At 39.0% G+C, this 27,126-nt stretch overlaps 1 protein-coding gene across 1 annotated transcript in view; it reads right to left on the reverse strand.

Annotated features, from left to right (window-relative positions):
* Positions 1–10,831: 10,831 nt before the first annotated feature.
* LOC139720618 (bone morphogenetic protein 2-like) overlaps positions 10,832–27,126 on the reverse strand; it is a 48,379-nt gene continuing 32,084 nt past the window's right edge. Inside the window, exon 3 of the mRNA XM_071631974.1 lies at positions 10,832–11,415. Within this exon, the coding sequence (XP_071488075.1) occupies positions 11,156–11,415 (260 nt within the window). The 3' untranslated portion in view covers positions 10,832–11,155. The remainder of the gene's footprint in view (positions 11,416–27,126) is intronic.

The following is a 27,126-nucleotide window of genomic DNA, read 5'->3' on the forward strand; positions in this document are numbered from 1 at the left end:
ATAGATATGTGCTATGTATTTTATAAAAATTTTTCTACAACTTCTTCAGATGACTTGGATACACCCACAGAATTACAGACTTTCCAACCAAGATTCTGTCAATGACATTATCTGCCAATCACTGGTTAAGTGCTATGATTAATAAAAGACAATTGAATGCACCTTCCCTGTTATGTACTGAACATAACTAATTGTATTTTTCTCTGCAATGTCTTTGTTACATCATTTAAGTAATTTGTAAACATGCAAGTTATACTCGTCTAGGGAATGGTGCATTTCAGCATCTTCCGTTCATAAAGTCCATTGTAAATATTTGCGCAATGATTGACAGATGATGCCATTGACAGAATCTTGGTTTTGAAGTTTGTTTTGAAGTTTGTTTGTTTGTTTTTGAGGGCGTATCCAAATAATCTAAAGGAAAATAGTGTAAAATTATTGTCAAATATAATTATGACACGCATTTAGATATTCATGTGGCCACTTAAGTAATGTTGAGGGTATCATGAATCGACACAAGTCAACATGCATTTGCGTTACACAGTTCCTTTAAAGCATACATCAAGCTTTCAAGGAGTTAATGTGTTCTCTGACGGTAAAAGTGGATATGAATGAAGTCATGCTTCAAAAAAACAAAACTCTTCCTCTGGTGAGAGAGGAGGGGAGGAGAGAGAAAAATGTGAATAAATGCACTTGTGCTTTTATTCACCATACGGGGAAACTGTCACATGTTCAAAGTTGAAGTGAAGAAATTCAATTAAAGAGAAAGTGACAGTTTTATCGAAAGCGGATAAAGAATAAAAAAGAAGTTATAGACGTCACATGTTTTGTAAAACATTAATACAATGTATCAGTCGCATTAACGTAAGCAACTTAACAAATCAGTGGAACCAATAGCCGCGGTTACACTGGCAAAAAAATCGTGTAAAGATCGCGATCTTTACGATCTCGGAGTTTTGCAAGAGTGACCGCAAACTTCCCGCGAAACTTCTCGCACAATTTCTCTCGAAACTTCCCGCTCAAACTAGGAATACTGTATTTGAAAGCTCGGCCTGAACCTTCGCGAAGATTGTCACGTGACTATAGTCCCTCGCAAGCCATGTTTGCGGTATCGATCGATGGTTTTCGGGTGGTGCCTCAATGGGATGTACCTGTGTGCGTTGTTAAGTCACAATTCATTAGCTGTCAGACGGCGTACTCCTTTCTTGCGCACGCGCACTAGTGACCCAAACTTTGAGAAGTTTTACTGTCAGTGTGGACGGACGACAAAAGATCTCGAAGACTTCGCGATCTTTACCACTGTGACCACTGCTATTGTCTCACGAATTTCTCACGAATGTTGCTTTGTAAAAATAATAATAAAAAAAATCGGCAGTTGTAGCCCCTTTCCTTTACTAAGACATTAACTGCTGAATCGCTCCGACTCAAAAACTAATAGTACTTAATGCAAAGTTTTGAACTCTTCATCTAGAATTCATGTGGAAAAGGGGAAAAAATATTGAATACATGTATTTGAGTTAAACACAGTGGGAGACTCATGATGCCATTTGTCAGCGCATCGTCTCATTTACAGATACATTTGTACTGGGAAAACAAGTAGATCGCTAAAACTTTTGAATTTTTGTTTTCAAACTCCTGCCAAACAACTTTTTTTTTTTGGGGGGGGGGGGGTGGGGGGTTACAATAGACAACATTGTATAGGAATCAGCGTGTGGGTTGGGCAGTTGGTCTGTTGCGTATGTTGCGGCAAGGTATAAATTCGGTATGTCACTTTGACAGCTAGTGAAGTGCCTAACCAACTGACAAAAAAAAAGGGAAAAAAAGGTTATTGCCCAAATATCTAGAATGAGCCAGTTATATACGAATTGGCTTATTGATAAATCAAAGAAGTATTTGACGGTATGCGTATATAAATCTATACCACCTCGTGTGCGTGCGTGCATGAGAACACAATGACGGTAGTCTGTTCTTACACAATATGTTCTAGTCCTGCTATCCATCGGGTTCGTGCATAAAATATGGTTAGGGCATGCATTACACCACAGTCACTGATCCAAGGGACAAGGACATAAATCATCACTTCATTCTGAAGTTTATTTTGTTAGAGTTACATGTATTAACATGTCAGAAGTCACAATTACTGTAGTTCCTGTCGTCTATTTTCCCCAAAGTCAATGCGTTTATTTTGTTAGAGTTATGAGTATGTCAAAGAGCACAATTAGTTTCCTGTAGTCAACATTTATTTTCAAAGTCGATGCGTTTGACTGCGTTATAACACAACTTTGATCTATATAAGATGACCTCAGATTGAAATAGCTAAAGATTTGTATTAACTTGGATTTATTAGATTAACTCACAGGCAATTTAAATTCATTGTGTGTGTGTGTGTGTGTGTGTGTGTGTGTGTGTGTGTGTGTGTGTGTGTGTGTGTGTGTGTGTGTGTGTGTGTGTGTGTGTGTGTGTGTGTGTGTGTGTGTGTGTGTGTATGAAAAACAAAAAAGTGTGTGTATGTGTATAAAAACAACAAAAAAGTGTCTGTGTCATCAGATGTGCGTCAGAGGTCCAAGGAAAGGTTAATACATGTATTAGTGAATGCAGATGCATGTGCTGCAAACAAAACACTTTTTTATGGAATGCACGGTCGAAGGATGAAATTAAACGCAATTACTCACCGGAAAAGTTTTCCAATCAAACGTGATGGTTAACTCCTCACCCTTTTATGATTAGGCCCACTGATACAGCTCTGTGGAAAAATAACTGGTGGTGTGGTAGATCGCGTCATAGCATAGGTTCTGTCCCTCTTGAGACGAAATTGTTGATCACAAATCCAAAGGCTCTTTAAAAGTCCATAGTATTAATATTGCTAATGCAGGTGTTTAACAAAATTAGGTGATCAATATAAATTTCTCACGTCTCTCTGTTAAAAAAAAAAAACATTGGAAGAGGTATAGGCGTATTTTACATAAATTTCCCGATATAGGCCTACATAGATTGCCTCTCCAGTGATCGATGACGAAGCATGCGATATCTAGTGCAAGGATATAAATTGTATGTGCAAGGTAATGCTCCGATTGCCTTGTATCGACCTTCATCTATACTTGCGATTAAATCCTGTGAAAGTGTACTTAGCATTATACAATTACATCAATACTTTCCGGTGGAATTTGGAACTATTATAGGCATTCCTAAGCTGTTGCTTAACTTCAATTTGCCTTTAATTCCAGACTGGTTGCAAAATGTCTGAACAGGGAAGGGTAAAAGTTTATGAGTACAACAGTGAAAATTTTGATCAAAATCTGATTCAAATAAGGAGAGTTATATGAAATTGTGAAGTTTCGCTAATTTTTTGCAAAACAGTTAATATGAATATGCAGGACTGAGTTGATGATTTCATCACCTCACAAGTTTCTATTGATCGTGTAAAAAAAGTGAGTTGAAAGTAGTTGAAAACATATCATTCCTGGCTGAATAACTTCAAAATAATGCTGAGTCTGTTTTTTGTTTCCTTTTTTTTCAGGAATGGAGACTAGGGCATAATTGCATTTGAGCAATAAATAGATAACAGGAAATGAGTATAACAAAAGAAATAACCGGAAAGTTCAACATTTCGTGTACGAACTATAAGACAACTTCACAGTAATTTGTTGTTACTAGTGATACAGCCCTAATTCTCGTTTCATTTTAGTGAAGATTTACAGTTCTATCTCTCTTTCTTTCTTTTCTTTTTTTTTTTTTTGGGGGGGGGGGGGGGGGAGGGCCAGGGGCAGATAAACTTGTGAAGCGATGTGGCATCTAATTTGCATTGTGGTCACTATTGATATAGTTTTGTTTCATGAAAACACAAAAGATTTAAGATTTCCATAGATTTTCTGTTTAATGTCATATAGAAACATCTACTGTGTGTGTGTGTGTGTGTGTGTGTGTTATTTTGAATTTCCACCTCCCTTTATGCTTAATGTACTATGTAGGTCTCCTACTTGTATAAATATATATATTGTTTAGAGTAATATAAATAGATTATATATATATATATATATATATATATATATATATATATATATATATATATATATATATATATATCCGTTTGGTATATATCCGTCGGGAATATGTAGTTTGTTGAGGATTGAAAAGTGCTCAATGCTGTAAAGCAGAGCATATTAGGCGTACCTGTGTTTTGGTGCCTTGTCTGCTACCGGCGGTTTCACGCTGTCGCGATCCTCAGGCAGACTGACAAAGTGGTGTGTTTCTGTGCTCATGTGGCGCGGTGGATCGGTTTGACGCATGGATGATTTTTCTTCTTTTCCGGTGTCTGCATTTGGATATAAGCTCTGACCTTTTATTGAGTGCGTTTTTGTTTCGGATAATGATGGCCTTCTCATCGAGGCAGAGGTTGCACAGGCCACTCCTTCTTAGAGTTAAGTTTGACTTTTTTTGGATGTCCCATGTCAGTGTGAACTTCACGCGTTTTTCTTTCAGGCTCCAGATGTATTTTGAGAGTTGGGTTTCGTTTTTGTATTTCTCATTCTTGATGGATTTAACATGATTCCTATATCTGTCTTTGAAGGTACCCCCCGCCAGCCCGTAGTAGCACTACATTACATTATATATATATATATATATATATATATATATATATATATATATATATATATATATATATATAATATAGATATATATACATACAACTTCCGTTTTATATTGCATTTGAGCATTAACTTAATGAAGATCAAACAAAATGATTGCAAAATATGCAGTTTTACGACAAAATTTGAGTAAGTTGATTACTATGCGCAGTGCCAGTAAAGTATTCGCAACTGCAGTGCGGCAACGGAAGTGCCTGACGAAGGACACGCGGTCATAGGTCAAACTCCAGTCATAGGTGAAACTCAGGTCACACGGTTTACACTCGCCGTCACATGCAATCACGTTTGATTAATTAATAGTACTTCGCTCGCCCACGAGTGATTAAGCAGGAGCTGAACCGTGCCTAAACTGGTGCTGCTAGAAAATCGACCTTCGATTGCCATCCAGATTTTATAGAATTGACCCGCGTGTACCGAGCCTTATACAAATTTGCATTTTTAGTTTGGCAACATTCTGGTCTTTGGTGTTGGGAAGTGTAAACTTGCGTGATATTTCAAGAAGTAAACATCTCTAGCGACGTTACTTTCACATGACCGAGATGTATACCTGGGCTTGTCCGTCAGATGCCATGTTTGACATTCATTTAACGTTGAAGGAACTCACGAGATGAGCAAAAGACATACAATATACGGATCATCAGCGAAAGAGGGAGACGTCAATCTAATGACAATTTCTTTCCGCGGCCGCTTTGTAGCTAGGAATGTCCGTTATAGTAATATTGTTTGGTAAGGAAATATATAGGTCAACAATTAATTGCCTAAAATGTGAGAGGGAAGGTCAAAGATCAATGTCAAAGGTCACCAAAAAAAGCTAAAATTGTCAATTTCTGGCACTGAATTCGACGAGGAATACTTTAGTGTAACGGAGAGAAGTAAATAACGAGAAAAAAAAATCCTTTGTGCAGAGAGGGTTAAAGGTCAATCTTCGATTGGTGGTCAAGTTCAGTCTACTTTATCAAAATACAAGTGGCGTGCCATATCTCTGTGACAGCATTGATGATTGTGAGAGAAGCATCCAAGTCGGATTGTGCTCAAAAGTCTTTAGTCAAAACTAATGAAACGAATTGCATTTTCCCCCCGAAATTTTCATTGTTTACACTACAATATCCCATATGGCCCTGATCTGGGCACCACTCACGTCCTGAAGAGACGAGACGGTATATTGTGTCACAGTCTTATAATAGCTTTTGGCTACTTGGACGTGCATGTCTATATAAGTACCGGTATATATATATATATATATATATATATATATATATATATATATATATATATATATATATGCGTATACATTGAACTTGATGGATTTTGGCATGTGGCAATCTATAGTTATGTCATTTAATTTTCTATAATGCAAGCTTATTTTTAGCTTGTTTATATGCCTGCATTGCGAAGCGACAATCAAAAAAAAAAAAAAAGAAAGAAAAAAAGCCCGTAATGATTTACAGTATTATATATGGTCTACGTAAATTCTGTTCGGCTATTGTTCATAATGCAATCACGTGACTAGCGCAGCGAGGATTGCAATTGCTATATCGCGATAAGTGACGTCATGTCAAGCAATATAATTCCAGGATTTGACTGTCTGCCGACAGGACTATAGAGAATGAAGTGATGTGTGTTTATGTAGACCACATACACTATTATACTATTTTATTATACAGTATGTCGCCCCCCCCCCCCCAAAAAAAAAAAAAGAATTACAATCAGATTTTGCATTGAAAACTTCCAATATGATTAAACTGTCTGAATGCTATTTCAGGGTCTAAAAATGTAACATCTTACCTATATTTCGCAGAATACCCCATTCAATTTGGTTAAGTGGTCACAGAGAAATGTGGATATATGTCATGGGTCTGATTCTTCCAAGTTTAGCACTTGGATGCTCTTGGGGATTCCTGACATGCTCTACAAAACTCCTCATTTCTCTTTGACCACTGAAGCAAAGCGGATGGGGTTTTCTGTAAGATGTGGGTAATAAGTTATAGTTTCATGTCCTGAAATTGTATTTGGATTGATTCACGATTTTTCAAGTTATCGTAGCGGAGGGTCCCGTTGACATATGGTCATTGCCATGTCTATCCTTGTAAAAGAAAATGTGTCTGTTCTTTAAGAGGTATATTTTCCCCTCATTACAATATTTTCCCTCAAATCTGTCCCGTTCGGGAAAATACAATCTCTTTGGGAAAATATAACCGCAGCGCGGCCCGCCGGGATGTCAAGTGTAAGATGACACCTCCAAAAAGGCAATATCTATATAATAGTCAATGTTCTAGGGGCGTTCGTTGTGTACCAAATTCAGGGTCGTGTAAGTGTGAGAATGTACGTCCATGTTGTTCGTATATGAGTGTCTTAATGCGATCTTGCTTTTGTTTTCGTATATGGGGGTTATTTTTAGGCAAACGTCCTGTTTCAAATAATCGAGAGATCTATAATCCGTATTCATTGAACTTACTACAATATACAATATTAGAGTCACTATGCATAGGAGGATAACAAAGACAACAAAAGACGCGTAAAGACTGCTAACATATAGTATTTTGAACTTATATATTTCATCTGTATGTTATATTTTTTTCAACATGAATAACATAGTAACTGGTTTACTGTCACGAAGCTTTATCACGAAGCAACATTAGCAAGGTCATTTGAAATTCACACATTTACCGTATCGTTATATTTGAGACTTTATGCCATCATCAGTTACTCTTATCTACAAGGGTCGTGTACACCCACTGACAGAATGTCATCTCGACTAAAGAGTCGATTCTTTTTACTTTTTTTATCACGCAATATAATAACAATAATGACGCCCTGCTACATCGTAACATGTTGATCTTCAAATTATACTGACATAAACGTGGACATTACGTCATAATTTCATCAGTAACTCCGATAGGATTAGAAATAACATCAAAGCCAGACAGAAAAAAAAGCATGTCCAAGTTAAGATACTGGTTACAGACACAGGTGAGAACTGGCCATTCGTAATGAAACATCTCCGATTTCTTCATTGAGAAATACTGCATTGCTTACCCTTCAATGAACTCGTGTCACCTAATAGGGTATATGAGGATTCAATCTCCATACGATTTACCTGTATCGTGCTTGTCCCAATCCGTGACATTTTTAATAATTATTGAAGACATACAGTTGTCATATAGACCTCTTCGAAAATTTTTAAGCCGCAAGTGGTAACACTCTTTTCTTTCTGTTTATCTTCTTCTTCTTCTTTTTTAATACCCAGTAATGATACCATGAGAACTACATACTTAAAGTCACACAATGTATGTCCAAGCTACAGTATGACTTAGTCCACTCCAGTTCTAATAACACGTAAGTGTTATGTGTCGTGTACACATAAAGATGATCTTCGATACATTCGATGATGTACATGTATGTGTTTGGCTGAATATATATATATATATATATATATATATATATATATATATATATATATGTATTCACTGATTATGTATATACAGAAAGGCTAATATACACACATTTTAAATATCCTTACAGAACACGTTCTTTCAGTGACTTGATACATTTAAGTATACATTCATAACATTAAGTACCTCACGTCACTGTTCACGCCTATAGATATAGATTTAACTTTGGTTTGATAATAAATACATCAAAAGCATATGTACATGCTGCTGTGTCTACAACAATGTCAGACTTGTCCGAACCTTGCAAACACGTTATGAGAGAAAAGTGACAGTATGGCAGGCGAAGTGTACACAAAATACCACAATATTAGACAAAACACAAATAGTTGTGTAAGTAGACTAAGTTTGACATTTTTTCTGCTGGTAAACATAATTAAGCGGGCGATGTCGGTGAAGGGATGGGTAAACAATACTAAGTATTACCGGGCCAGTATAATTCCCAATATTCTATAGTGTATGTAGTACTTATTTCACATGGCAGGATACAAATGGTACTGTCATAAGAATACATTAATTGATGAATGACACTCACAGATAATACTTTTCACGTCATAATGCTGACCCGACTTTCTAAAAAATACGAACACGTGTAACACCATGAAGAAGCGCAGTCACATTACCTCACCGTGGCATAATACTTTCCTCTTTAAAATATGATGAATGCGTGATTTTCTTCTCCTTTAACGTTTCCTACTCCTTCAATGTTTTCTACCTTGTCATAATTTCACGAATGCAAAAGGTTTCTCACGACACATCATTACACACCTATAGTTACAATCCAATACCAATGTGCTCGTGGACAACGTCAAAGTAAATAATTTGGCTGTTCCTTCAGGGAACTTCTTACAGTTAACGAAGCAAGAATGTAGTAGCAAAGCAAGATCAAAAAGGACAGCTTTTCACATGCCTTATATACCTCCCTCTTACACATAACTTGTTTGCATGCATCTCTTTTACTTGAAGTATTAAAAAAATCTTAAAAACTGTCTCGACACTCCATCAAATTGGCCTGTACAGAACTGAATAGAACCAGACCATTATGGCACAGTAAGAAGTTTACGTCGTATCACTCGGGTTTATTACCGGCTACATAATGTGCATTTGCGGGAGAATAATTTTGCATATTGCATAATATCGCATAACATTAAATATAATATCATTCAACATCTAAAATTATGGATGTGCTGCGCACAAGCATTTACTCCGAACTGTAAACATGATCATGATTGTGTCTCTTCCATTTGGGCTGAAATAAGGTTGCATACACAGATGCTAAAGTGACGGAAACATCTTTAACACAGTGTAATTCGTACTGGAGACGTGGAAAATTCGGAAAATTATTTACAAGAGGAAAGCGAGTAAGGACCGCCAGACTTATATAAATGTATCAACGTCGATTCGTCGGCAGTGTGTTAATTAAGACTATTAATGTTGATATGTTTGGTTCTTCTCCTGCGCAGTAAGACGTACGGCAAAATTGTTCGACTTGAAAAAAAAAATAGATTGGCAATCATACGCTAAAAATGAAAAATATACTAAAATGCAGTAGTGTCTATAGTCATCTATACGCATTAAATTTCAAGATTGTTCAGGTTACGGTTGTTCGATTCCTATCATCATTAATTTCAAAACCTCTGTGTAGTTGCAACGTCCGTATCAGGAAATTCGTGATTCTTGACGAATTAACGACGAAACGAACAAAACAAAACATGACAGGATGTGACACAATCACATTTTTTTCTTTTTGGTACGAGAGTGAAATTTCGAGAACATCAAATCAAATCACACGGCCCGAGTCTGGTGTAAAGTAATGGCGCAACTGGACGGTAGACATGGAAGCAATGTCAAATCTCTACAAAAATGATTGCTACCTTAGAATACAACTGAAAACTTACGCACAGTAAATGCAAGTGGTGTTGTCAGAGTTATGTCACCAAATATTTGTTGGGGTAAACGCAAGGGCTTCTTAAATTATCTGTGACTTATTTTTCTATTACATCTCACAGGCATCGACAAGAAGAGGGGAGAAAAATCAGATTCCTACATCCCCGGAACATACATCTTTCATAAAACAGGGAACACACCTGTCTTGTTTTTACCAGCAGTGAAATAAGGAATATAAACCTGGGATAAATTAAAAAAATAAAAAAAAAAACAAATGTTTCTAGCTTTTATGTATACATCATAGGCTATTTATCATAAAATGGTTATATGGATCCTACTCAAATGATTGGCCGAGAGCAATCACGTGACTAGTCTTTCACTTTGCCTAACATGCCCAGCGGGCATAAGTTTTACCGTTGACCGCGTACTAACGACCGCTCAGAAATACGCGCGTGATTGTGGCTTGTCGTAATCACGCTCACTGACGTCACATTTGCATACTTTTTAGCAGTGCGCGCTCAATCAGTTATTTACTGTAAACAAGTTCTAAGTTCGTTTTACAAATACACACACACACACATACACACACCAGACAAATACATCAGCAAACAGTAATACTTTAATAGTAGGCCCAAGACACACACACACACACACGCATAAACACTGCGCTTTCTATCAGGACTCCCTTCTCTTGTGGGCGTCCCCTCCCCTTCTCTACTGCGCCCCCTCTGCATGTGGACACATGCACAACACCCCCCCCCACTTCCACACACACACACACACACACACACACATGCACGCAGACACACGCACACACACATACGCAATGCGGCAAAAATATCACAGGTACATAGTAGCTCTAGTCTCTTTAGCGAAGCATGGCTTGTGAAGATTAATCAATAGTCTATCACGCTTTAAAGATGTCGCAAAGTTCGATACAGAATTCTCACGTTGCTCTTCAATGCGACAGAAAAACGGCTCAGATACTGAACTATTGAGGTGAACTAAAAGAGCATGGTTGATATCTCGTTTCCTAATCGGGAGACAGCGTCATCCAAACTTGACCCATGCAATTCTAACACCGACTTTTGTCAAGAAAAAAGTGTACTAGTAATTGACAACGTTGAGAACGTCTGCGAAAGAAGTCTATACACCCAATCGTTGAGGGCGACAGACCTAGTGGCAAGCACAACTCGTCGCGATCATGTCGTCGAACTCCTTGAGGATGACGTTTAACTCGTTGTCCATGTAGAGGACGGAGATTTTGTTGAAGCTGTTGGGCACGCAGCACGGGCTTGGGATGCGGCGTCGATCCCCGGTAGGACGTCGCAGCTTCTTGGTGTGAAGGATCGCCTGCACAGTAGCATGGTTTGTGGCGTTGAAGTGCGAGTCGAGCGGGAACGGACAAAAACCTTCACAGAAATTCCCGTCATATCCTACAAGAAGAAGAAAATAAACAGAGAAAAATAAATCGATGAATTCCACGATGAGAAACTACATTTGTAGCTCCTAATTATTATCATTACTTTTTTTCCCGGCGACTTCTGATAATCACAAAATTTACCAAATATGAATTGTTAGAAGTGATAATTGGCAGGGAAACTTCTCCTGATTTCCAGCACAGACTGTTCACAGGGTTCGCGTATCAAAGCATGGTCTGATTTCATCTTCGAAGCATTTTATTCTATGTCTTATTTTGGGTAAATCTTGGGAATATCACGAAAGTTTGACCACCAGTATCCCAGTATGGATCTTTCATGTGTCTTTTTTTTTTCGAATGGGGATGCATTCCAATCACGACATTTTGAGAGTAATGTGTATGAATTAATTTATATCATTTCGATACTTCACAGTGCATTCGAGTCCCTGTGAGAATGTCTATTTTAAGAGGTATTCAATCATTTTACAAGAATATCTTATCAATAAATCAGTGAATCAATCGATCAATTAATCACTCGATCGATCAATCAATCAATCAATGGATTGTGAAAAAAAATGTATCAGAGTGTGTCAAAACATATGAAACTGATGTAAAGTTTTGGTATAAATTTTGTACCCATTGATGTAAAGGATTATGAAATTGGTCCAGAGAATTTTGTATAAATTTGTTTGTATATTATGTTTCCCATTGATGAAGAGTGAAATATTCTTTAAAACAAAACAAAAATCAATCAATCAATCAATCAATCAATCAATCAATCAATCAATCAATCAATCAATCAATCAATCAATCAATCAATCAATCAATCAATCAATCAATCCAATCAATCAATCAATCAATCAATCAATCAATCAATCAATGTATCTATCAGTCAATCAAGCAAGCAAACAGTGAATCAATGTAAGCCTTAAATGAATGAATCAGTGATAAATGTATACCAGTTGTGTGTGTTTTAAAGAAAGAAGAGAGAAAAAAAAAATTGGGGCACTGTACAACAAATAATTTGCCCCGTATACCAGTTCTAAGCTCTGAAGGATTGTAGGGCCTACACGTGTGCTTAAAGTTATGTGAAAATATCGAATGCTGTCACACTGCCATGGACATGCACTCGGCTCTATCACAAACGGCAGCACACAAAACTTCTACCTTGTGCAGAATAGTTCAGTCATCGCATATCAGTAATGGTCATTGCCGAACCTAAAGCATGCAGACGACCTTTTCAAATGTGATCACAAACCAATCAGGAGGAGGGGAGAAGAAATGAACGTAGCCTGGCTAATAAGCCTGAACCATTGAGAGAGAATAAACCTACACAGATTAATGATGCCCCTTTATCGCCATCATTCTGACTGCTGTCTCCCTCTACGGCAATTAGTCGTGCAATGATGACAGAACGCGGTTCCGAGACTGCGCTGTCCGGGCCTTACACGGTTGGGGAGTGAAGTGGCTGAATCGGGGACAGCTACTGTGTGTGGAATTCAGCCATGGATTTACATTCTTCATGGTATTTAATCCCAATAGTATCATGTTCCATTGTGAAGAAATTCTGCCACCTTGCGATCTCCTACGCCGTAGTGTTTGTGGTCACAGTAGCAAGTTGTACGATTGAAATAATAATGAATCGTGACGAAGCAGAGACAGTGGAAACACAACTGCTAAATGTCCATTTATCATATCGTTTACCACTATCATCCAAGATCATTTGGGTTTGTGTGTGGGCGTGTGTGCAAAATCAATCTCAGAAGGCCCTTGTTATATTTCATGTTAGGAAATGCGATAAGGAAATCGTCAAAAAGATGGTAACCGATAGTCGGAATTAGAAGGAGATTCACTTGTGTGATAAATATTGTGTTGATTTTCAATACAAAGTGGAAAAAAATTGTGAAATAAAAGTCGGCAAAATGTGTGCACAAATCTGCATTTCAATTAATGACTCACCGATATCATCATTTAAACCTTAACCTTAAGATGCAAAAGGTCGCACCGCTACGTGCGTAGACCATCATGATGGTGGGAATGACCAGTATATATAGAAGCGCGATAGTAATTCACCTTCGTTTGAGCATTAGTAGATTGCGTGGGCGGCCATTAACTCGAATAGTATCATCGAGACAAAATTGAATAATGGCAGTACCTGAATCAAGGCAACTTGACTTCGACTACTGAATTTCCGATTTGACATTCTAATGCACATACGAGGGCAGCAATAACTTCATTTTTAATGTACTTTTCACTCTAACAAGTCTGGAGGTCTTATCATCGATATGGGCAATATAGGCACATGCCTCCATTATTACATCGTAATGTGGCGATTTTTGAGTCGCGGATCTGAGAAAAGTCTGCCGAAAAAAATTTGATGGAGGAGACTGTGAGCATCGGGGTTGCTGTGTGACACCAGAGAGCATATTACCATTGCCTCATGTCGATCTCTCTCTTTCTCTTATATATATATATATATATATATATATATATATATATATATATATATATATATATATGTATATATATATATATATATATATATATATATATATATATATATATATATATATATATATATATTGTGCGAGAGATAGTGCCCTTCCCTTAAGATTGATTAAAAGGGAGAACAAGATCGAGAGCAACGCCCGCCTCAAGTCTAATTTCTTTCACTATATATATATATATATATATATATATATATATATATATATATGTATATATTTTTTTTCTCTCTCTCCCTTCCCCTCTCTCCCATTATGTATCTATCTCTACTCTCTTACTTTCCTTTTCTTGACTATATCTTTCTATCTATACATTTATCTATCTATCTTTATCTATATAATTCTATATCTATATAATTATATTCAAATCAATTAGTAATTCTTGAGTCGAGTTGCTTTGTTGCGACTAGTTGACAGATTTACAACTAGCCTATCGTCGACGTAAACTATAACGTCGATGAAGGGCAATATGTCAATCAGTTTGCTGTTGTTGGATATATTATTATCTTAATCATTAATTCCTGTCAGAGCACGATAGTGTGACCACCCGAATCAAAAGAAAGCACTATGAATTAAGATAACTTATTCTTAGGTAATACCGGCCAAGAGGAGTATACCACCAAACTTTCTATAATTTTCAACCGTTGCCTTGAAGAATTCCGTTCAGTTATGAAAAAGGAGCAAAAACAAATACGTGTAATTAGACTTCATTTCAAATCCTTGTTATCTGTAGTGCTATTATTTCTAGAATAAAATCTTTACTTTTGACCCAAGGAAAGAAGAAAAAGTTACGACACCTGGAGAGATTTGCAAACTCTGTAACTGTTAGCCGTATACGTAATAGGGAAACAAACAACATCAGATCATCAAATTAAGCCACGTGATCTTACCTATCAATAGATGTTCAATTTCACAATATCATAAATGATTTATTTAAAAAATGAAATTCCACATGAGGAGGATTTCAACATGTGAAGACTACAAATGTTAAAAGAAACAAACGCAACTAAACAGAATGCGACCAAGACATTGTCCCATATATAGGTACCGACAGCTCAATTTACTACTGCATAGAAATATTCTTGCACTCTGATCCGCTCGTCTAATGTAGAGCCATTCCATTCTTCATCTTATGCCCTGCTAATTTGCCATTTATTTACCCAGTAATTTGTCGTTCATCGCACATTACAACATGAGAGAGACAAATTAAGTTTATCCGGCACCCAGACACACGACCTTTTTGAGCGAATAGCTTTCTCAGTACTGGACTTAGGCACAGACAGACACAATGGGACAGAAAGAAAAAAAAAAGAATTAAAAAAATTTGAGCTACTTTAAGATGGCTAACTTATACAACGTTGCAAAATGTAGGATGAAATAAAGTGAACTTCGAGAACATCGAGGTGGAGCTTTCTGTATGATCTCCACAATTTTGTTCGAGGCTGTTTTTCTCCGGTCACGCTTTAATCAAACATGAAGGGGGAAATGAATCCCGTTGACAGTGAACCTTGTATAACTTTCGACCTTGACCTGTTTCCCACAAAGGCAAATGTTAAAAGCAAAGAGATGACTCAAGAGAGCGGTAATTCTTCGAATCAAGCAAGCTTACAGATGTCTGCTGGGCATGAGCTCCCGAAGTCTGGCTGGCTGGCAACGAAAGATCGATTCCTCATGCAACGCCAGATTCATCGTGTGAGTTTAATGTCCCTTCATGAACTCCGCTTTTTTAATCCTAAACCAAATCTATTAATCGGAGTAAAACCTCCGCAGTATCCACGACGGGGGGAATTTATCACTATTCGTAGTGGGGGAGAAGCGGCCGAAAATCGCGCTCATTTGTCACTGCAGGATCTTCGGAGGACGGGACTAAAGAGTCCATCAGGGCTTCATCCACTTTAAGCTGGGTCCTCTCTTTGGTAAAATTGAACAATGGCAGGGACGAAACTCCCATTTATAGTTACAAGAGTACCACTCAGACATCTTGTCTCACAAAAATTACCCTTTGTAATCCCCTCTAACTGATCCCCCTTAGAGCTCAAGTCACAATATTTCATGGCTAAGTTTTTGGCTTTTTTTTTCTTCTTCTTCTTCAGTTGAGACGGGATGGATACTGATTTCGGCTGAAAGGTCAATTATGAGTAAGGAACTAAAAAAAGATTATCCTGAATAGGCGAAGACGTCGCCATTCACTAACATAAGCTAATCTAATAGCTCTCTCTTTCAGCTACACTAAGAAATGACCATCGATACAAAAATCATAGCGACAAAAAAACAGGCTTACTTATCCCGAGTTCAAACATGATTCAAGGCAGCCAGGGCAACGTGTCAATCAAAACTTTGTATGAAATCAACTTGGATATCTTGAGGGAGATGGACTGCTGGGTAGCAGATTAATTATTGAAATATGTCTTCATGTTCAATCCCATCATCGATATATCCATGTTTTCCTAATGATGATCCTTCATAACATGAAAAAAGCAAATACTCATGATTTCTAGAGAATGATAAAGAGTCACATGTGGTGTAACACTTTCTGTGTACCTCCATTTGTCCTATTTTGATTTCCGTTGGCAGATACAGCAAGGTCACACACGGGTTATGCCATAGTCACATGGCCAAGATGGTAATATCAAGTCCTGGTTTGAATGTCTCGACAGTGACGTCAAAATGCTACGCCAAAACTTTACTTATATTCCATTGCTTTCTTCAGAAATATAAATGGGCAGTTTTTCTCGATGTTACTTCTCTTCTTATGAAGTTGCAATATATATATATATATATATATATATATATATATATATGTACTTGTTCGATATGCTAAAGTGGGTGTATACAGCCTTTCTTCTCACTGCAACCTGACGGAAAGCTTTGATATTGCAAGATACATTGTCTGAACTATGTTGCGCAATATCGACTGGGTGGAAGCGAATACTTACGGTAAATTCCCATATTAGGGAGCTTTAGAGGACGCCCTTAGAGGAAAAATATGTTTTGCGCATGCGCAAAAATCGCTTATCAAAATCGATCTCCTGTCGTCTGAGTTTTAACTGCGCGTTCTAGGCCACTTTTGCGTCCGCAAATTCATGGCGTAGAGAGCTACTTGATGCACTTATCATAAGATGAAATATGGGGGCGCCATTTTACTTTTTGTAGGTGGCGTCTTCGCGTAATCTAAAGCTACTTTGCAACACCGACACGACGCAGGGAGAGTGGAGAAACGCCAACGCAATCGTCGCCTAAACGTCCGTGCCGCAAATCTGAAGCTCCCTATTATGAATCCGAACCAGCAACTGGGGACTTCCTCCCAATCAACGTCATATTGATAGCAGCCATCGATTTTTCCAAAATGCGACATGGTTACCCCTTATAGAAAAACGGGGACTGTTTCTGATTGCAGGTAGGTCCACGATTAGAAGGTGTGTATACCGTGACATAAAAAGGGACACCTTTTGAGCCAATTTACAAACACGCGCACACACACACACACACACACATACACACACATACACCATCGAACTTAATGTGCTGAGGTACGATGTAATAAAGAGTGCAGTCTTTTCTCCCGCAGGTCGTGCAGGTCGAGCACAGGTCTGTTATACTTCGGAGGCATATTGAATGCTTGACCTCGTAGCTATGGCACAAACCTCATCGAACATGTTTATCCTACACCAGCAAACCTTCGCATCTGTAGCCTTTTCTGAAAGGTTTACGGATGGTTCACTGTAGCCAAACCAGGGGTATCAATTGGCAATAGATAGCTTGAACGGTGATAATTGTATTTCAAATAGCACTTTTCACCAATCACGGAGCGCAACACTCTGCAAAATATTTTTCCCTGTGGTCAGAATATCAACCTTGTACTCAAACTTATACCCGCTTGTGGAGCGAGGCGGCCACCTCGTGGGGTAGGACCCTACACATTCTGAATCCAACTGACAATAACATTCAACTGCCAATTATGTACGTGCCCCTAAAGGTAGAGTTCAGTGTTTTTACGACATTGTCTTGCATTGTCGTGTTGTGACGGGTTCAAACCCGGGACCTTCAAACGAATGGCACTTGTGCAACTCACTCGACCACGACGGCATCGCCAACAAATCAAGTTTCAGCGGGTTGGTAGTTCGTCAACATTACTCATGTTTCGCTTGCATTCATCTCCGTGGGGACTGTAGTGTTTGTTCTCTTAATCTTTGTTTCTCTTTCTTAAATGTATTATTCTCTTCTATTTATACGGAAAAAAAGAAGAAGATATTTTTGTGTGCGGCTGACGGATGATTACATCGATTTCTAACTTTGTATGAACCAAGGCTGGTTTCATAACGCAATAACAACACATGTGACAAATCACATTTGTTCGAATGATTAATTCGAAAACAAGATTCAATGAAAAAAAAAAATGAATGAATGAAATTCCAGTTTAGAGGATAGATTAAAAACTATACTCGTAATGGAATTTATCACCCCGGGTGATTTGTTAATCGCGTGATGTGTTATTGCACATTTCTGACTCTCAATTGTGTTGAAAAAATAGATGTAATCTATACGATAAACTCACAAATCACTGTCGCCACAAACTATTGAGGAATTATTTTCGTTCAGTTGTCCTGGATAATACTGCAACTCTAAACAGTATGGGTAACATAGCAAGACCTGAGCTGGATAGCATCGATATTGCACAAGACTGGTGATAATCGCTTCAATAGAGGAGAATTGCCTTGTGTGTGATGTTTGTGTGGGTTAATACCACCCTACAATCTGTACAACACTGCCTTGACGCATTTGAGTTAACTTTTTTTTTTCATTTCTGTGATGGACAGTATGCATGCGCTCCTGCTGCCAAAATGATGTATTTATTAGATTCATCAAGCATCATCTTCAATGTGACATACTCTCCAGACTGCATTTGATATTCATGTGATAATATGAATATCGAATGCATTATCGATAAGTGAGCCAAATAGAATTCATCAGCTGCAATGAAGTCTTATTTGGGGGCCTATCGAGACAGTCATTCAACTCTGTTCAAAGTCAGCCCCATTGTTTGGTCTAGGTGAAACAACAATCGCTTTGTGCCAGTGTCAATAATGGCGGCAATATCGGTGGTGATCCGTGGTGCCCATTGCCATCAGTTTCCTTGAAACGGACCACTTCGTCCTCGCCTGGACTCTTTTCCGAGCTCCGAACCGATGTGACACCTGCTTAACTATGACATTGACCCTTGGTTGCGCCGAATTGTTCTGGGCTTGGTCTCGCCACTCGCTCCACGGCGCTTCCTTGCCCACGACACGCTCCACCCACCCCCAACGAGTTGAACGATTATTCACAAACACCTCAATTGCTATTCATCCTATGGATATATATTTTTTCCTCTCTCTCTCTCTCTCTCTCTCTCTCTCTCTCTCTCTCTCTCTCTCTCTCATCTTGCCGTGTATCATGGGCGATGCATGAAAGAGACAGACGCGCTGTTGTTCGACTGCCGACAGCGCGAAAACGGTCTTATCAGGCTCTCTCATTAATATCATGAGATAACAACGATAAACGCTATTACTACTCTCAATAATTACACTTTGGCCCATTTCTAAAATGCACGTGTTTTTTTTTCTTCTTCTTTCCTCAATCATGAAGAGGTATTAATGCTCATGATTGTGTCAGAAAGGCAAAGATAGTATTTTTGTTTCAAATTACTCGAAATTGCTGGCACAAGTTTTGCGGTAAACGGTAAAGTCGTGTTACTGAGAGCTTTCGTATAGGTGCCAACAGACAAACAATGTCATGTAATTGGGCAGATGTTAACAAGAATTGGGTTTTTGACCAAATTTTCGTCAAAGTGTGGTGAACCTGTATTCTTTACTGTTGTTAGATATACTCCAACTGGTATCACATAATTCTTTTTAACTGTAACTATCAACGGCCGCCGATACACAACGCACGCCACCGTGTTGTCGTGAGTGTTTTACTCTATCATGCCATAAAATAAGTTAAAGATAGAAGCCACCACCTACGACACTATACGGGGCATTATTCTGTAACTGATGTAGAGTTGGCATCCAACCATGAATCAGGGGACTAAAGGTGATCATCTAGCCCAGATTGCTTTGTCTTGCCCAATCTCCAGCAGCCATAGAACCGTTTAAATCCACCAAAGTCGACCATAATCCGTGTGTGACTTTTCCTAAATGAAGGACAGATTCTCACGAAAACAAGGTACCTGCCATTGTCGCTTCACTGCCGAAGTCTAGGTTTGTGATCATCTGCCATTGCTATGTGGAACAAACACTATCAAACCACAACTATAAAGCATCTTTTCAAAGTGCTTCGGTATTCCATATTGGAGTTGAAAAGGAGATAACACGCGTAATCATTATAGGTCCCAATTCAAATAATAGTCCGCCATGCAACAGACTCAACCGACTTGTCTTTATTTACATACAAGATAAAACAGTTATAATTCGCTACCTTGCCAAATATTTTTCGTGTCAGCAGTCGGTTTTGGTCGCAAGTGAGTTACAAAACCACAAGGTCAGTTAACCAGATAGACCGCGTTACTAATGTTTCTAATTTACGGATATTTCCCGTAAGTACCCAGTAGTAACGTACGCCCTATCAGTTCACAGGTTGATACCTGGAATCCAGATCACATGCATTTATTGTCGCTATGCCGGGCGAGCAAGTAACGACACCTTTTTAACAGACTACTGAGTCCTCATTAAGTTTAAATAGGTCACTAAACTAGTCCAATGTGAGAATGTAAGCTGACAACATGGGCAATGGATGGGTACTCGATAAAAGATACTGATGCTAACTGGAATATAAGCTACGCCATCTTAAAGTATACTTATATCCTCACATGTAACAATTACAAGGATTCGCCTGGCTTACCCTGGTTAGTCAGTCACGTTCTTTGAAGACGCGCGATATATTTGAAAATTTCATGCTACCTGTGACAAACTTTAAATGAAGTTATCTATGTCATGGTGTCACGTGCAAAAAGATCATTATTGATTCTGTGAATATAATTCTGCGATGACATTCGTGTCATCTCACTCGTAATTTCAATCTAATTTTAAATCAATATAAATCAAATTCAAATTTAAATTTTGACACCACTCCGAACAATGTTTTGCCTATAAGGTCAAAAAATAAGAAGATAAAGATTATTAACTCTTTAACGATGAACATACCAATCAGGGTTAAAAAAGAGAAAATGATAAAAATGTGTTACGTTTTGTATTACACTTTCCTATACAATAGAGGCGTCGGCTGACTTTCATGACGTGCTCACTTTTCCTGAATATGGTCTGAAGGCCCTCTATACGTACAAGAAGAACACAATTATTGAAAATCACCTCTAATCACTGTAAAAGCCAGAGTTAAACCCCACTATTGACTAAGGATGATAGCCCTTTTTCGTAGCCCTATTTCACATCAAGAACTAGACTACAGAAGTCTTGTCACGCCCTCCCATAGTGTGGCGTTCAGGCAGTGTGACTGTCCTTAGTCCCTCCTGCACTATAAACGTGTTTTTGCTAAATCCGTTACGGTGTACGTGCTGCCTCGCTAATCCGCCTACTTACACTTAAGTTTCCTGCATGACTCCTTGACTTTGTGCTGCATGTCCAAACACCGTTTTCTCTGCTTTGGCTCATTGTGGAGTCAGGCAACCAATACTTGTTGATCAATCGTTCAGATTGTTTCTATTTTTCTTTTCTTTCTTTTCTGTCTTTTCTGTACGCGGGAATGCACTACTAGTACAGTTGTACTTGGCAGTGATATACGCTGTCACAGTATGATTCGTCAAATCTAGATGACGCTGAGTGTGTATGTTTGTGTGTGTGTGTGTGTGTGTGTATGTGTGTGTGTGTGTTGTGTGTGTGTGCGCGCGCGTGCGGGTAAATTGTATATGTAATATGTATAGCCATGTCTTGGTTGATTTATACATTTCTTCATTTACCCACGTGTATACGTGAGGTGCACCCACATCTGAGGTGGACGCAATTAGAACGCTCTTTAAGCCATCATCATTTAAATCTGTCCGTAACACACTTAAAAGCCAGCGATGAAGCCATTATGAGACGTACTTCGTTTAGCTCTTTTCCATAATACACATTCCACGCGCATTATACTTCTCTACTACGGTTGTTAGATATTAGTAGATTGCAGTCGCTCGACGACGCCATTCATCAAAGGATTTTTGGCTGCTCCTCAATGAACAGCTGGCATTAGGATCGCTGCTCCTCTCATCAATGCACTGAACTCTATAATTTTGACAGTGTGCAACCCTCGTCCTCCTACATAGTGCAGATGTCATCATTTTATGCCGCAACGCTATCATATACATGTACTGAATGTATCGAAATCACCATCGCATACTAGTATACACACACTTTCCACACACAAACACACATATATAATTATACATTGTCGTCTTTTGGACTATTCATGACTTCGCGGGGTTCTACGATGAAATATCTAATGCAATAATAGGTGTGCATCGAATTTCGTTCTCCACCGGGCGATTGCTAGTGTGTTAGGGCTTATAGGTGAGAAAAATTTGATCTTGAGTGAAGATAAACCATGGTTAACGATCGTCATACTATTTTGTTATTTACTGGTTGTTATATCTGTTATAAACTTATTCTGGAGATCCAAAGGTTACCATACAAATGCTATCTTCATCTTGTTCTTCTTTGCTGATAGCCCTCTCAGGGTCTATGATCAGCTTCCCAGACTGCGAAACAAACGACAGTGAGACCCCGATTCGTAATTGTGCATCACTTGTTTTGAGCGTTGCATTCAGTGAGATGATCTTTAGATTGTAGAAAATATTGAAGCAGGTAGGTCCGTTGGTTCTCTCATTCAGAAATCATGGTCCAATATTGGTCTCTTCGTCCAAACGAAATGCGAACGGGAATACGATACACACCTTCCCGGGTGAACTTGGATTGATTGACGGTTCGTCATAAATTATTACGAGAGCACGGTCTCACTCACTTCGCTAAGTCTGCGAAGTCGGCCAGCACGTTGGAGCAGACGGCAGAGAACGGGGTCTGGTCAGACGCCAAGATTGTCGAACTTGACTGCCAAGGAGGAATGCGAGACCTTGACTAGCCAGACTGCTCACACCCATTAACATTCCTCGCCTAGGATCGATAACTAATCGTATGAGTAACCCAACCCCCCCCCCCCCCACCCTCGAAAAAAAAAGAAAAACGCGGGAGAAGGGGTTGAGTTGTGGACTGAGCACCCGATGAAGGCTTGTTGGACTTGTTGCGCCACACAGCATGCAGGAAGTCAAAGCGAATCTACGTTGATCATTCTGTCCGTCTGAGATGAAGCTCTGTTTTGACGAGTATAGGTGTATGTGCTGGTTTGTGTGTGTGTGTGTGTGTGTGTGTGTGTGTGTGTGTGTGTGGCAAATGTGTCGTTGTGTACAAGTATTTTTTTTATGCAGGTTGTCATCTTAGAATTGTTTGAATATTAATGTACTGTGGTATTCATTGTTTGAAATGATAATCAAAAACACGCATCCACAAAGTGTATCTAATGTTACATCCTCATTAAAACACCTATACTGGAATTTAAAGTAGTGTAAGTATACATTGAAAGTCCGACTAAGTTTCGAATTTTCTTTCTTTGTGACGCAACTTCTGAAAGTCAACTCTGGCTGATTTATAGCGAGTACCTCTGGTCGGGGGAAGAAGTGGTCTTTGGTCAAGTTGCATATGGCCATCTCTCTCTGCTGTCTGAAGTCGACAGTGATATCTCTGATGAACAGTTGTCTGTGGTCATAAAAGTTTGTCTGCCAAGAGGTCTTCAGTTGTCTCTGGTAGGGAGTGGTTGTCTGTATTAAAAGAGTGACTGTCTGTGGTCGGAAGTGGACGTTTCTGGCCAGCTGCGATTGTCTGTAGAAGACAGTTGCTCTATTGCCGTACAAGCGATTTTCTCTGGTTACGATTGTCTCTAGAAGACAACGGCTCTGATTACAAGCGATTTTCTCAGGTCGGTAACAGACGTTTTTGGTTGGCAGCGATTATCTGTACAGAAGAAAGTAATGTGGTTGTAGTTAGTACCGATTGTCTATCGGAGACAACGACGATTGTCTGATTAAGGGTAATTTGTAAATCAGTCGCAATGTTGACGTACTGGTTTTAAGCGATTCTTCCCTGGTCGGCAACGGACGTTTGTGACTAGCAGCGGTTGTCTGTAGAAGAGAGCTCTATGGTTGTCTGTAGTCGGTAGTGGCTGTTTGGTCAGCTGCGGTTGTCTGCAGATGACAGCGTCCCTCTCGCTACAAGTGATTTTCTCTGATGACGGCTGTCTCTAGTTACCAGTGGTGTCCTAGGTGAGTAGTTGTCAGTAGTCAGCAACTGTAGTGTTTGTCTCTTTTCAGCAGTAGTTGATGAATCCGGTCGGCGGTCAGTAGGCGGAGTTGTATGTTTGCCCATGATTTCTTTTGTCGTGGCTAATACTAAACGCTGATTAATTCAGTGCTTATTTACGTCGATGTAGGGCGATTTGTCAATCAGTTGCATTAAAAAAAAAACATTTGTTTTCATAACGCTTTTGTGCTTCAGCAAATAAAGATGAATATCGATGTTATCTAACATGCACTCCCGTAAGAGGAAACAAGCCGCCCTGACACGCGTGTGACGATATTGTGTTGTTGTTTCAGTTACTTCAGTGAAGTATCGCTACGCATCGAACAGTAGCCATGGTTTCAATTCTAAAGGTACACGACTTGGCAAAGTTCATCTTCATGTAAATGGTACCTCAATTTACAGGAGGAATGTGGAGGAGGAATGCATTCTCTTAAAGTCTGCCAGTCGTTACTGAGAGATGACGTTTTGATATGTGATCATTTAGTGGTAAATCGTGCTTCATTAGACTGAAGTTTGGAGTCTATCTTTGACCTATAGATTCATTTGTGATTGGCATCTCTCAGTGCACAGGACAACAATGTCTGAACACCTGAAATGCTCCGGGTTAAAATCTAAATGTGTGGGTCAAATGTCACAAGTGCAATACATCTGCGGATGATTTTTACATCATTTTCAATGTCCAACTCGTGATTAAATGTTAGGGAGCATTTAAAGAGATATTGTCAGCCACATCGGCACGACATAGTCAGATTGTATCTAAAATTGAAAATGAGAGAAGCGCCAATGAACATGAAGCTGCAACAATATACAGAAGAGTACTAACTACCGTACGTGTGACTAGACGCCATGTTTAAGAACTACACAAACTAATCAGGGAATTGCGCAGTTGTGGAATGATGTCACCAAGGACTGAAAAAATGGAATGCTTGATTGTTTTTGTGCAATTAAATCCCTGTCTATTTTTTTTTTGTTTCGTTGACATTTCATCGATATTAAAGCAAAATTTAAAACAATGGCTCATATACATTCTAAAAACTGTTCTCGCCATGATATCTGGGCCTGCTTAAGCGCCATTGCACACGGTTCTGGTCGTACGTTGCCGGTGACTGAACTAGAAAGTGATAAATACTGGCTGCGTACTATAAGACCCTAACAAATAGGACAGTGACGTTGGCAGACGATAATGGGTCGTGACAGTAGAATTTTCGGCGGCAACCCTTTGAAAGAACAAAACTCTACTGTAACAGTCGGGGATTACGTGGGCGTGGCATGAAACGTCCCTGGCCGATCACGGCGCAGCTTCCCCGCTGTCAACTGACGAAACGGTCACAAGAAATCAATATTGCAGTAATTTGCTGCGTACTTCAGTATCACTCAAGAAGCTCAAACCATGGAGCTACAACAGACGTATAGCCCCATGCTCAAACCGACCATTTTGATGAAAGTACTCGTACCACTCTGTTTAATTTTGTTTTGAGGCGTGGAAGCAATTATATGATCGCTCCCTGCTCCTTGTCCTCATCCCGGGTTTGTTCGAGAGACTACAGAGGTGTAGTTTTGTCCCACCAGTAAAGTCAATCAGTCATGCGTCAGCGCATATCGATGATTTTTTTTTTTTGTGGTAATTTCATCACATTTTTAGGTATTGCATTTGCCAGGAATTGTTTGGAAGATGTGTGGCTTGGGTTTTAGGCACCATCGCTAGTTTGGCGATTTCGATGACATTAAGAAGTTATGTCAACTGACTGCGATACGAGCTTAGCAGCCTGGGACCATGACCCTTTGTTTAGCAACGGAAACCGGTGGTCTAGGTCATTGCAGATCCAGGTGTTGCCAACTTTAGTAATGGAAGAACAAAGAAAGGAATAGGGACGAGGAGAGAGCCGAGGAAAAGGGCAGAGAAAGACGGAAGCTGAGGGAGAGGGAGATGGGGGAGAGGTTGGAGGACGAACAGGAAAAATTCCTGCTTCCGCGCAGTCCGAAGTGTTTGAATTTTATGTTATTTAAAGTTTTTTATCAACTTTAATGCCCTTTTTCATACCAAAGTCTATAGACCCTAGTTTCAGCTCTTTTTTTTTTCTTTCACAAAAGGAAGAAAAATAAGTCAGATAAAATAAAGCGAGAACCAGAAAGAGGTCACCGTTTTTAATGTATAGAATCTGCGTGGTTCGGCTTCATCGATAGTCATTTTCTTTTGCGAGAGTGATATTTCCTTCTGTTCTTCTTTCTTTCTTTCTTTTATATTGGACTGGTTCAAACGTGCTACGAACTTCAAAATAATGTAAAGACGACGATTCAATCTGCAGGGGTGAAATACAAAATTGCGAAGATGCTTTTATCTGTCAATCTGACAGAGATGAATCTGAGAAAACTTTATTCTATTGCAATTCTAACCTTGATACTTGTTCCGAAAAAGGTGAAATGTTGAATAGATGCTTACAACTGAATAGATGCTCTGTCACATTGGCGTGACCAGTAGACCCATCATGCACAGAAGTGGCGTTGAGCCTGACAGTGTAATTGATGGTATTTGTTCTTTCCTCTGATAATAAGGCTCTCTATAGAGCATCAAGTATCAATATTTGCTGCCATTCGTATGAATTTCCACCCAGGAAAGATAAAGACCCACCTCGGATTTTTTTTTTTTTTTACGAAGCAGAAGTTTTCAGCGAAAATATTGATCACTAGTTATCGGGTTTTCTTCTCGAAACTACCGGTGTGTGGCGTGTGTAGTCAATGGGCGCACAGGACACAACAACGCGCTGGTAGAGAGTTGATTGATGAATTTCATTACAGTTCCTAAAGGAAGCCCCTGCTTGTTGACTGTATTTACTTAACCACACT

This window comes from Diadema antillarum, unplaced genomic scaffold, assembly GCF_040938485.1.
Source record: "Diadema antillarum isolate AM-2024a unplaced genomic scaffold, OU_Dant_1.0 scf00000131, whole genome shotgun sequence".
Classification (NCBI taxonomy): Eukaryota; Metazoa; Echinodermata; class Echinoidea; order Diadematoida; family Diadematidae; genus Diadema; species Diadema antillarum.